This window comes from Temnothorax longispinosus, chromosome 12, assembly GCF_030848805.1.
Source record: "Temnothorax longispinosus isolate EJ_2023e chromosome 12, Tlon_JGU_v1, whole genome shotgun sequence".
NCBI lineage: Eukaryota > Metazoa > Arthropoda > Insecta > Hymenoptera > Formicidae > Temnothorax > Temnothorax longispinosus.
In genome coordinates, this window is record NC_092369.1 from 2,063,164 (window position 1) to 2,077,907 (window position 14,744).

Sequence of the window (14,744 nt, forward strand, 5' to 3'; positions counted from 1 at the left end):
TAGATATCGTGCCAAGTGAGCATGAATTTTTACCTATCTTAATAGAATATAATAAAATATTTAATGTCTGAAGACGAGCGCACTGATGGTCTATTGAACCGAAGTCCCGGGTTCGATTCCCGGCAGAGCCAAAATTATATTCGCTCGTTCTCCTCTCGGAAGGCAATGGCAAACCACCGAGAGTATGTCTTGCCAAGAATGCTTCTCTAAAAAATTATTCGGAATCAGCGTTAAACTGTCGGTCCCATATACAATGTGTATAATCTACGTGCGCAACATATTTATATAAAGAGAAGTCACCACGCTCGGACACGAGTAATAGGACTGTGGATGGATGGATTAATGTAAAAGAACTTGTTAATGAGCATGAAAAATTATATTTACCATGATATTTAATTCTTTTATTATTATGCCTATTAAAATAACAGAATATTTGTTCCAAAAAAACTTGGCGTTGCTAAATAAGCGCATCTATGCAAACCTTATAAGTCTATTTCATTCGCACAAGCTTCACACATGCACATGAAACTTTGCATGAACATTTGTTTAGCGCAACACGCCAAGTTTTATTGGATCAAGTATTATTCTGTTATTTTACTAGGCATAATAATAAAAGAATTAAATATTATGGTAAACATAATTTTTCATGTTCATTAACAACTAACAAGTTATTTCATATTAAATATTTTATTATTCTATTAAGTACGATAGAAAAATTAAGTTATACATTTATGTGAGAAAGGACTAAATTTTATATGTATAAATTCATGCTCACTTGGCACGATATCTAATATCACTACTTTTATAGCAAAAATAGATTAAAACAATATTGTTTCGTGCAATAGCTATACGGACAACAGGGCGCGAATACTTGGCGCCCTTTTTTTACTCTTTTTAAAAAGGTTTTTTTATGTAGTACTAGGCTAATTATTACTTCGTATCAATCTTTATAGCCTTTTAAAACGTCTTATTTTGTCAATCCGCGGTCATAAGCAGATTTATCCGTTTCAATTGCAATTTGTTATAAATATTTGAAAGAAAATATAAACACAGATACATATTTATATATAATAATGTACAATATATATATATTTGTTTATTTGGTTTTCTTTTTTCCAAACTTTCGCAAAGTGCAGTTAAAATGGACAAACTATTTGTCATCATCATCGGGACGTAATCTGCGATTGCGTAACATCGTGTCACATTTAAAACGACTTTCTAAAGATAGAAGGGCTTCGTGAGTGAGGCGCGAAAGGGCCGAGCTCGAATAAATTCGAGTCAGATGAGACGTCCGACGTCCGACAAGTACGAGGCGGTTACCGGAGACACTATACCACCGAGCGAGTTGCTCAACGATGATGCTTCACTACATGATGATTTTCTCTCAGCGATGACCCAGAAACTGCTAAGAATTTATCATCTATCCGTTGTATAGCAGGGTCGACGCCCTCGAAGCCCGTGCATCTACGAAATTGGGAGTTCTCCGTTTGAAAATCTTACGTGATTCAGCCTACGAGTCATTGCCCGTTCCAATCGCAGCTTTCAACACTTTTTTCGGGTTTAAGATGAAATAAATGCGTAATTGCAATGGTTCATGCGTATTTTGGATCCAGCAGATGGAAAGAGTAAATAAAGATATATGAAATGCGGAATAAATCTTTTTGATTGTTCTAATGCAAAAAAAAAGTAGAATCGCGATATCGTTAAAAGAAAGATAAATTACGATATTAATAATATGTCGGTTTATGGAAAAATATAAAGGGTAATATTTAGGAAAAAATAGGGGGAAAAATATTACATATATATCTTTATAATATCAAGAAGTTTAATCAATATTGTCGGATATATAGTACATTATATATATATTTATATATATTAATATATATAAATGACAGTATGGACACAACGCATCACACATTGGCGTAGAAAGGTTACAAAGGAACCTTTCTTTTCTTAACTTTAAGTTCGTCGAAAGAATACCGGCCTTTACTATAAATATTATAGCTATTATTAATATTAAACGTTAGAACTTTTACTCTTCTGCGCTTTCTTCCTCCCGCTATTTCTCTGCAGAAAAAGAGCTTACTCCAGAAGGCGTTCTAAGATAATTTTCGTGTATCGCAACATTCTTTTTTCTGTTTAATGTCGTTTAACATCACTATCACCACCGTGAATGCTTTCTATTTCTCTTATCTTGCTTTTCGCGCGCGTGCAGTGCACGTGCAAGTAGATTTTTCCTGTCTTCTGCACGCGTTTTTTCCCCATCACTGCGAAGCGGTATTTATCACTCGTTTCTAACGGCGTATTACGCTAATTATTCTATTCCCTGATATATAACGTTCGTATATCATAAAAAAACACTGTCACAAAAATGTGCAAATTGTGAATTTCGATCAAGAAATAATGACTACTACGCTGCGTGTAACTTACACATTAAACGAAATTTAATTACATGTGTATTATAGCGATAGTGCGTGTAAAAAAAATATTACAAGAGACAACGAGTATTCTTACTGAAGGAACGATTACTCGAAAATAATTTTGATTGATATCACTGTTTTTTTATTTTCACATAATTTAATATAATCGCTTAATTATGCGTTGTGCGTACCGAGTTTGAAATATTGACAAGAAAGAAATAAAGTTTATGAAAAAATATGTGCGTAACAAAAAAATATATAAAACCGGTGAAAAGTATGTTTCGTTACGTTACGTAATGTGTGAGTAGTTTATTTCCAAAAATAAACTTTTTTGTTGCATAATAAACTACGATTTCCAGTTTTGTTGTAGTATAGCTTTCGGAAATAAGAGATACATGATATTCTAATAAAAATCTCACGGAGAAACCAACACTAATTATATATAACATTATTAATAATCTTCTCGTTTCCTTCTTTTATAAAAAAGTCAACGTATACTCTTATATTAAACACACATACATACCAGCAAAATGATGTGTTTTAATAAAAAATATAATTATATTTATTAATTAATATATGTGTTTAAATGTAAAAGTAATAACATATGTAAATAGAGCAATTTTAACGTTTTAATTATTATAAGGACTTATCTCTCTTTCTCGAAATAAATAAGATAAAGCATACTGTATCATCAATTCACAAATTTTTTGCACATTACTTCTTTTTTTCTTGCTTTATAGCTTCTGGAATAAATATTACATTTTATATCTTACAAATTAAGTTTTGTGACCGGAAAACGACGAGTTTTCCGGTCACATTTCGACACTTGCTATGTAAAAAATTCTCGATAAAAGGTATAAAAACGAGCATTTGTTCCTTCTTCTAATAAACATTGTCTTATTGATCTTTAAAGCTTTTTTTAAAGTTTGCCAAAATGTCAAATATTAAATATTATATAGGTATACATATATAATATAAATTTTATTATTCGATGCATTACGCATCGGCGCAACATTAGCGCTTTCAGTCGAAGACTTCTCTAATTGTTATACATTTTATTGCTCTGACATTTCGACATTAATTTCAATATAAGTCGAATAAAATAAGCGCTTTACTTACTCTTACAGTATACTTAGTATACTATAATATACTAATCCTAGAAATCAATATCGAGTAACAATTTCTCATGTCAACTGACAACTTTTTAAATAATTATCACTATTTCCCTATCAGTTGGATAAAAATTGTAGATGTATGTAAAACTAAATTGTATCATTATATATAAATTTTGTGTTTTACACTTTTAGGTAGAGAGGGTTTAAGCACCTTGCATTTTTGTGCTACTTTGTAAGCCTTTCTATTCGACTACATAGACAATTAAGTAAAAAGATCTATACACAAAATAGCATAAATATACACACATACATATATATGTAGATGTGCTATTTTGTATATAAACCTGTTTACTTTTAATTATACAGGTTTCCCCTGCTATCCGAAAGTTGAGCGTTTCTATGAAATCTTCCGTAAGCCGAAATGACATGAAGCGAAGAAACAATTACCATTAATTCATATGGGGAAAATTTTTCTCGTAAAAGCGAAAATTCTCCTCGGATTTCTTTTGGTTAGCGAAAACGGATACTAATGTAGATCTTTCATAAAAGCAAAGTGGCGTAAAATAAACTTTCCAAAAGTAGAGGATATTTGTATATGTAATCGGAGAGAGAGAGAGAGAGAGAGAGAGAGAGAGAGAGAGAGAGAGAGAGAGCTATATGTAGTATACAAATTGTATACTATATATAGCAATCTTGATGAGACGAAGCAAGCGTATTATCGAAACTTTTACTTTATAAAATAACTTTATATTATGTATTTTTGATGTTCCTACGCTTTCCTTCAATCGTTTTGCATGTCTATTTGTCATTCTGTAAATACATTTTGCAATAATACTACACAACTATTTGCTAAATAAATATTCGATAAATATGTATAATAATAAGTACAACAAGAGCAATATTACCATTATTATTGTCATCTTTATTGTAGTTATTATTATTATTAATATTATTATTGTTGTTATTATTATTATTATCATCATCATTATTATCGTTATTAGTACTATTACTATTATTACTATTTCATTTATTCATATAACTGTGTCTAATGTTATTGGTACTAGTATATTATTACTTACCGACTACTATATTATATTATTATTATTATATATTAATATATTTTAGGACTTATATTTATAATACTTATTTCTAATGTTATCTCTCGCGGATAAACTTGTACACGCACAGCTCTTTACTATTATCTTATCTAGCTTTTTACTACTTTATAAGTCGTAGCTATTGTTACCATTCTATCTCAGAAAGCACGTTGCACTGAATTGATGATGCAAGATTTTACCTTTCTATAATATTTCCGCATCTTACACCGCGCATGTGTTACTCTTTAGACATTGTTTTTTTCCTGTCGAATTAAACACTTTTCCTATTTGTTTACTTACAAAGATAATTTTATATAAAACATGTCATAGTTTTCGTTACCAACAAATATAATTATTTTAAAATTTTAAAAACAAGATTTTAATCTTTTTTGCAAGTAAAAATAAAATTAGGCATGCTATCATTCATTTTTATACATAATTACGTTGTCAATCGTATCATATTTAGCTACTGTCAGTTTGAATTTGGTAGTTATTAATGGCATTGTCGTTATAAGCAACACTAAAAATTTTCATCAAAGACAGCTGTACCAACATTTTTATCAAAGAAAGCTGTACCTTATTTCGTCAATACCTTCATTATTTGATGTCTCTCATATCCATATTAAAGTAGCATAAGAGCCATTCATATATTCGTACAGCTTTAGATCAAAGAGTACATATTTAATATTATAAGAAAATTAACCCACAGATATTTCCAGAAATTTAAATATTATAAATTCCGTTTTTTTTTTTTTTATATAAAGATGCGACAAAAATCACATATCATGGATACAAAGATGTAATGAAATGGAGGATATTATTGGCAGGATAAAATCTGAAACGGAAGTTTGATATCTATAGTAACATTTGCAAGCATACATATACACATGAGCATATATACACACATACTTAACGTTGCTCTCAGTTTTTAATATGGCCCTTTGTCGATTTTCTCTTTGTCTCAAACTTTAAATTTCTCATCATATATATTTCAATATTTTGCTGTATTGTATAAAGAAGCTCTTTGAACGAAAGTATAATAGAAATAAGGTGAGCAGAGACGTAGAATAACACGAGAAAAAAGGAAAAAATATTATCCTGATATACTTGTCTGATATCATAAGAACAGCTGCCTTTTTATCTCAAATTTTTTGCATTAGCTAAACAAGTACCTTAAATACTGAATTATCATATTTTAATGTTTATGATGTGCATGTATACATAATAAAATCAACTATATTTGAATAATGTAAATCTCACGATTTCTTATTTTTTCCGTGTGCGACGGCTTGCTCTAATTCTAAAAACTAACGTACCGCATCTCTTTTTGCGATACGTGAGTGGCTCGGGATAACGACGTTCGCGCTCAATTAATCGGAATTCCGAAGTTTCGACTTCCTTGACATAAATAATATAATTTATACGTATTTCTACATTTTTTTCTGCCTTCGTATATTAAGATTATGATTCAAAATCTGACATTTACGCTTTAATTTACCAAATTAGAAAAGGTTGTTCTGCATTAGAGTAGATTTAAAATTTATCTTATACGAAAACAGAGAGAGAGTAATTGATATCGGCACATTGAAAAAGAGGATTGCGTGGAGCGACAAATATTGCTCATTGATACGAGACAAATACACTGCAAATCCAAGTGTGTTATTTTAACTAAAGCTCTTCTTACACATTTCTTGCCGTTTTAAATGATGTCATTTAACACGGTTGAACGTATTAATATTAATACGATTAAACGTGTTAATTTAACACGCAACAAAACATGTAAAACGAGCTTCAGTCAAATGTGTCATTTTTAAACGTTTATACGTGTAGAAATAACACACTTGGATTTACAGTGTACAATACAAATATAATGACAAAATGCAAAGTTACGAATTATTAGTGTGTTGACATTATGTCCTTGATGCATATACATATATAAATAATAATGCATTAAAAATATTTATTTAGCTAACATAGATTCTCCTTTTCAACCATCATTTATTTATGATAAATAAATTATGTCTCAGTAAAAATATATATATCATGACCAGCGACTCTTGATTTCTATTTTGAATTATTCAATTATCATATCGATTTATCGCATAATCCATATTACAACTCCACATCTATTCTCTGCGACGACGGTTGAGATGAAACAATTTATTAATGCACTTTCGGTTCAAGGCAACTTGATATACTATACAAAATCTAAATATTTTAATACAATACAACTCTTTCTTACGTAAATTATTTTAATATAAGTAGATAACTTCTTTTTAGCAAACGCCAAACGGATATAATATTAAGTAAAACAAAACAAATATTTTTACTCGACGGATATAAAAACCAATGACTATTAAATTAAATTATGTCCTGTGGATAATAATAAGATATTCTTAAATATTTCCAAGGAATATAACGTCTCTCGAGTATTAGCCATGTCGCACGCGTGCCAATAATAGCATTAATTAATAATTAATAATTAATAATATTAACTACTCGTACAATTGTTCTATCTCTAATTAGATTTATATTTACTTATCATAATCGGATTTTCATGTATTTATCTTTGTGTATTTTTTTTATGCGGCTATTCTGGATAAATAAATCTACGATCTAATTAACTTACATTATTATATCAGTTGGCACATTATTCTATCATCCACGCTTTAAAAGCGACGTACTAATATCATGATAATTGTATCATACGTATCACAACAACTTTTAACAAATTGTTAAATGTTGTTACAATATAAAAAGTATCTAAGAAAATCAAAAGCGCTTCTAAAATTATAACGCGATAAACTATTGCGAGAAACACAGGAGAAGAAAGAATTGACATTAGAATTAAATTGCATTTAGTTCTGATAAATCGGCTGTTGAACCATTGCAAATTTTTATCATAAATTGATCATAAAGGATAACATTGTATCCACCTATATAAATAATCCCAAGTTATTGCTTATATTGTTACTTTTTAATCAATTACACATATGCATTATCAATCACTTGATGTAAGGGCCCGGACACACACTTCTGCACAATGCATAATGCGTAAGCATAAGAAAATTGATTGGTCCATACACATGTGCATAAGGAAATAGACCAATCAGTTTTCTTATGCTTACGCATTATGCGTTATGCAAAAGTGTGTGCTCCCCGCTTAAGGAACATTATTCAACATGAACGTACTCCTTCTTTTCTTTCTTCTTTCTTATGCATATCGGAAAAAAACAAATGTTTTGCGATGCACATATCCCGAACCACTCTGTTTTTTTTTAAATTTATGTATATATTTTTTTTAAGACATGTATATGACATCTTCAAGTTTTTAAACTTATTTATTATTAATTAATTTTGTATTAGCATGGTTAAAAATGGATAGCAATTTATCAACGCTGTTATCTTCTCACTTACACATGCATACTTCATATCGTCACGTACACATTTGTAATTTACTTTAGCTTAAAAAACTTTTAATAATATATTTTTTTCCGCAATTAATATATCATCAAAATATCCTAACAAATAATAATTAATACTGACACTGCGACTTTGATGATAATTGCACAAAAAGAAGTAATTACGCAATTGATAAAGAAATAATAATTAATATAAATTATAGCAACAATGTAATATCAATAACAACAATATTAGAGACTCGGTTGTAATAGTGATGATTCATACAATAATAATTGTAGTAATCTAATAATTGTAGTAATCACTCTGTTATTAGTAATATTAGATGTAGTAGAAATAATATTATTATAATTAATAGCTATAGTAATTGTAACAATGGTACTGATAGCGGTGGTAATAGTGTGAGATGGTGATAAAGGTACGTAATAATAATAGTAATAGTAATAGCTGTAACAACAGTACTAATAATAGAAATATGAAGATAATAATAGCATAAATATTACTATAGTAATAGTAAAATAGAATCATTAATGATAGAACCATTAATAGCAGTGGTAGTAATAACTGCATAAGGCAGCAGTAGTAACAGTAGAGTCATAGTCGTATCAATGACAATTGTTATCGTAACAGTAGCAGCAGCGATAGTAATAGTAAAGTACTTGTAGTACTTGTAGTAATAGAAGTATAGTAGCAGTAAGAATAATAACAGGAACATTATTAATAATAATGGTAGTAATAGTAATAATAATAATAGTAGTAGCAACATTAGTAGTAGTAATGGTGGTGGTGGTGATAGTGATAGTAGTAGCAGAGCAATAGTAGTAGTAGTAGTAGTAGTAGTAGTAGTAGTAGTAGTAGTAGTAGTAGTAGTAGTAGTAGTAGTAGTAGTAGTAGAAGAAGTAGTAGTAGAAATAGCAGTAGTAATAGTACTAGTATCGATAATAGTATCAATAGTAGTAATAGTAATAGTAACATTAATAGTAGTAGTAGTAGTAGTAGTAGTAGTAGTAGTAGTAGTAGTAGTAGTAGTAGTAGTAGTAGTAGTAGTAGTAGTAGTAGTAGTAGTAGTAGTAGTAGTAGTAGTAGTAGTAGTAGTAGTAGTGGTGGTGGTGGTGGTAGTAATAGTAGTAGTAGTAGTAGTAGTAGTAGTAGTAGTGTGATGAATATTAGTAATGAGGGTGATAGTACGATGGTAATAGTAGTAGCAGCAGTAGTCGGTGTTGTAGTGGTAATATTAGTAGCAATAATATTAGTAGTAGCAATAGCAGTAGTAGTAATAATATTAGTAGTAGTGTTAGTAGTAGTAATATTAGTAATAATAATAGTAGTGGTAGTAGCAGTAGTAATAGTAGTAGTATATATAGTAGTAATAATAGTAATAGTATCAGGAGTAGTAGTAGAGATAGTAGTGGTGGTAGTAGTAGTGTTAATGGTGTGAGAAGTAAAGATACTTGTAGTGATGATAATAGAAGCAGCATTGGGCGTTGTAGTAGTGATATTATTAAGGGTAGTAATAGTAATAATAGTAATAGTAGAGTAGTAGTAGTAGTAGTAGTAGTAGTAGTAGTAGTAGTAGTAGTAGTAGTAGTAGTAGTAGTAGTAGTAGTAGTAGTAGTAGTAGTAGTAGCAGTAGCAGTAGTAGTAGTAGTAGTAGTAGTATCAGGAGTAACAGGAATAGTAGTAGTGGTAACAGCAGCAGCATCAGAAACAGTGTTAGTAGTGATGGTGCTGGTGGTAGTAATGAGTGGTAGTAGTAATGGTAGTCCTGATGGTGATGGTACTAATAGTAGTAATGGTAGTATTAGTAGTATTAATAGTAGTAGTCGTAGTATTAGAAGTAGTAGTATTAGAAATAATAGTAGTAGTAATAGTAGTAGCAGTAGCAGTAACAATAGTGATAGTAGTAGTAGTAATTATAGTGTTAATATTACAATAAAAACGGTAGAAATGTTAATATTAATAATGATGGCAGCAGCAGTAAACATTGCAGTAAACATTGTTTAAACATAGCAGTAACAGTGTAATAGTATAAGACAGGAGTAATAATAGAATTAGTATAATAATATATTTAATAGCAAAATATTAATAACAATAAATTAGTAATGGTGCACTACTCGTAGCACTAGTAATAACAGTTGTTGTTGCAGCAGTTTAATAATAAGCCTAGTTGTGATGTTAATAATAATATCGAACAATTTTATCATGATTATAATCTTCAATATAATTAGTAATTATAAAAATGATATTATTTCATATATTGCATATAACTGCACCAAAAACATACAATAATTTAATTTTATTATGAACTTATCAAGTCCATTTTTATTATTGTTACCTAATCAAGTAATAGTATTTTTGTTTTTATCAATAAAACTTGAACTGCTTTTCTTCTTTTTTTTTGTGTAATTTACTTATTATTTTGTTATACATGTAGCATTCTGTGTAGAGTTTTATATATGTACCTTTCAAAATGTTAAACACTTTTTTATCTTGAAAAATGGTATGATTCATTACAGAGTGTATGTTTACCTGTTTTTAAGAAACTCCTGTTCTTCTTTTTAATAAACATATATTCATATGCAGGATTTTTATTATTAATATAAGAGATACGCGTTAAAATTTGAACAATATTGCACGTTTTGAGAATGCTTGTAAAATGTTTATAAAATACTATTGATTAATTTAAGCAGAATTTTTACAAGAAACAAAGAATCGATGATTAGTGACTTTTAGATCAAATTAATGATAATTTTCAAATCCTACATTAAGAAAATGTATCATAGAAAAGTCACAAGACTCATCATTGATGAGACCATATGGTAGAATTCATGCACACCACAATCAATATATCTTTATAAAATTAGCAAGCTAAGTTAACCCTTGACACAGTGCATGAGTAGAATTCCCGTATTTCTTAAATTTCTTTTATAGCTTTTGTTCGTACTGTAAATCAATAAATTGTTAGATTATTAATTTCGACGCAATTGTTTTTGTTCTTACTTTCTGTATTCTTAGGTATCTTATGTGATAATGAAGATAATGCAAATATAATTTCAAACGTAATGAGCAAGTAACCAACGTAACATCCAAATATTATCAATAAAAATGTAAAATAGAGGTAAAAGGATTCTATAATGGATTCCTCATCATCAATTTCATTATTTTTCCAACACTTTTAGTCACTACAAAAATTGTAACGATAACATGTTTTAATTAAGGATCAACGTTAGTTTTAATTTAGTAAAAGAGGGAAAAACTAAGGAAATAAAACATTTTGCCGATCTGTGATCTTATTTTCATGATTCAAATAATAAAATATTTTACTTCTTCTGATACAGTGCTCCCCTCCTCCTCTTTTTCACATCTTCTCATCTTCTATCGCTGGGTTTATTTCGATTTTTCCACTTTAAACGTGCGTCCACACACTCGCACTTTCTTCGCGCATCTTTTCTCGAGGAAACTTTATAACATATGTTATTTATATGACTGTAAATTTAAAGTTGATACTTCATATCTCGACTCTCATAAAATAAATTGACTTATTTGGAATAGACAAGTAGAATTATCTCTCCATTTTTAGCAACCGAGAGTTAATATTCAATCAAATAATTCATGTTTTCTAATGATGGATAAATAATTATAAAGATAAAGATAAACAATTATATGTGCCGCTAGCATGTGGAAAGTTATTTGTTCAACTACATTCGCAAACGTTTAGCTTATAATCTTGCCTTATGATCTATCCACCATATTTACGTTTTTTTTAAAAGAAACCGTGCTATAAATATAAAATATATTAATTAAAATATATTACAAAATAAGTTTCAAGTGATATTATGATTATGATAAGATTTAATGCAATTTATATCGCGTTAAATTTTAGAAAAGAGGATATTTGTACCATTGGATTAAATATTCACTCGATTAAAAATAATTTTTAAAATATGGTTCTTCTCTTCCTACCGTGAATCTCCTCAATAAATCTTCATCGAATTTTTAAACGTTAATAAAACTAAAAAAAGGAACACATTAAAAAAAAAAAACGCAAAAACGTACGGTTGTTTGTTTCAACAAATAATCTTAATAATATAATATTAATATATAACTGATTTTTTTTTGTTATATGGATATAATGCACATAAAATTGATAACATCTCGCTCACGTAAATCAAATGCTTTCATTATTTCATTTAGATTCGTTTGTTTACGGATGATAACGAAAACGAGTTTGAATATTCTTTGTCACTTGTATGTAAAAAAAAAGAAAATTATTTTATAAATTAAGAATATTATTTCTGAAATATTTGATCAATTTACGAATATATACCAAAAACGTTTTGCTTGTCATAATTATAAAATAAATAACGAACATTTTTTAGTTATTATTGAATTAATCCAGTATCTTTTATATACAATATAGTAAACCCGTAGCAGTAATTTCATATTTTATGCATTTCTTTTCTCGATGTATTTTGTTGCCACAAAATTCATTATTGCCGAAAACAAAATTTATACAAAATTCGAACTTTATTCGCAATAACTGTTATATTGAATGCGATACTGCTATGTTTTTCTTCCTTCGATATATGTATATCGATATCGCCGATAACATATTTAAATAATTAAGCGTCTAAAATCCACTATTAAACGATACATATCCATCTTGTCTCTAATTAGCAGCCTCTGATGACTAGTTATCATTAGCTCTCTTCTTCCTTAATATTAGTACTAGCCTGAGCATTATGCGACGATGCTATATTTACTATCGAATATCACGCGTTCGTAAATCAGCAAATCTGCGCGGATTTAACGGATCTCTAAAGTAGAACCGTTTATCTCCACCAACATTTTTCTCGCGTTAATCCGTTATTAATTTAATAATATTGTTATTCAAAGAGAATGGTGCGCACGCGTGCTGTATCATTGGCACGGAAAACTTTTATACATGGTTCGATTATTCGACGGATGACCCATGTGTGTTACCAATTCGTTTCTCATGAATTATTCATACATACCTTGATACGCTATACACGAGATAACCAATTTTATTTGTTCAAGCTACGTCCGTATTTACTCCGATACTTTTAATACGCAATACACAATAAACTCTACAAAAGAGAAATACACGGAAATTCGTGTATATACTTGTGCTCCAAAAATGTGGCGCAAGTTCTGAAATAAACGTAAAAGAATAATTTTTCGAAAGAGAGATAAAACTTTGGCACAGATATACAAAGAGTCGTTGATAAGCATATTGCTTTTTATTGCACTGTTAAACGAATATCAAAATATGCAGATGGAAATCTTTCGAAAAGTTTTCGACATAAAGAGGAGTATTCTGCGCTTGCGGGAGCCGAATAAACGCTTTTACCGTTTTTGTATATGATAAAAGAATCTCCCGACTTCCACACCTCCTTTCAGTATCATTATCGAAAACAAAGTAGTATTATAATTGTATACTTATTAGAAAGAACGTGTTTGCGGGTATATCACAATAATTTTACTATGAAAATAACGAATTTTTTTATTATAATACAGCACTAGAAGATTACCGTATTGCAATGCGATACAATTGCGATCGCGATCTTCTAAAGGACTGCTTAAATAGTGTGAATAAGGGAACTCGGTTACTCTCATTTGTATATCTCGAGCCACAAAAAAACTATAGAAAAGAGAAAGAGAAAAAGAGAGAGGGTGAGGAGACAAAGAAATAAAAAGAAATGAAAACGATTTAGACCATTATTTGTAACTCATGGACCGTGTATCGATTGATACAAGTGCAGTTTATGTGTAGTTGACTACAGATCAAAACAATACTCCACACTATCATGTAGTATCGTGTCCAACCGTTTGTGTGTACCAACTTTTGAAACTTTAAATTTGTCATTTTATCTAAATACGTTACATTATAGCTTGAACAATATTTCTTTGTAAGACACTGTACGTAGACAAGTTTCTGTTCTCGAGCAGGATAAGGCATGCACGGCGACGTTAACTTATGGCTATTCTAAGCGTCGCGAATTCTACCGCATGATAAACTATACTATAAAATACTTGGTTAGGTTGTCACAATATGAAACTTTGTATAGTACTAATCCATTCTGATAAATATGAATCAACGAACCTCTTCTTTTCTCAATTGCATTCCTCGAAAAGAGCATTCTTATTCTCTCACTTTGTAATATATAGATTAAGATCGAACTCTTAAGCATTCTATTCTCCGCAAGTTTAAATCACGTAATTGAATACGAGGCATAGCTTCCTGACAATTACTCTCGAACTCGGCTTCAGCCGTGACTTCGGCATAATTATTATATGCAACGCTAAGTACCGATCCTGACAAACACGACGGGTTTGTGAGTCTTTCGAGACTTTCCGTTCTCAGACTCCACTGTCACGGAGGAGACTTGGGTCCGTTGGATTTATCTGCCATTACTTGCTGCTGCTGCTGTTGCGAAGATGATTGCTGTTGCTGTACTTGTTGTTGTTGCTGCTGTTGATGCTGTTGCTGCTGTTGGTGATGATGTGACGCAGGATCTGTGTTTACTCCGAGTTCGTTGCCTATTAAATTACCACTGCCATTTTTATCCACTACGCCACTCGTATGCACAGGATGAAAATACCGTTCTAAAACAATATATTTTTGTTTTAAGCAAGAAAAGAAATATACCTTACTAATATCGCTATTCAAT

General features: G+C 29.9%; 1 protein-coding gene across 6 annotated transcripts in view; it reads right to left on the bottom strand.

Annotated features, from left to right (window-relative positions):
- Positions 1-1,803: 1,803 nt before the first annotated feature.
- Nfi (Nuclear factor I) overlaps positions 1,804-14,744 on the bottom strand; it is a 47,785-nt gene continuing 34,844 nt past the window's right edge. For all 6 annotated transcript variants that reach the window (XM_071794809.1, XM_071794805.1, XM_071794804.1 and 3 more), the window contains one exon: positions 1,804-14,679. In XM_071794809.1, the coding sequence (XP_071650910.1) occupies positions 14,447-14,679 (233 nt within the window). In that variant the 3' untranslated portion in view covers positions 1,804-14,446. The remainder of the gene's footprint in view (positions 14,680-14,744) is intronic.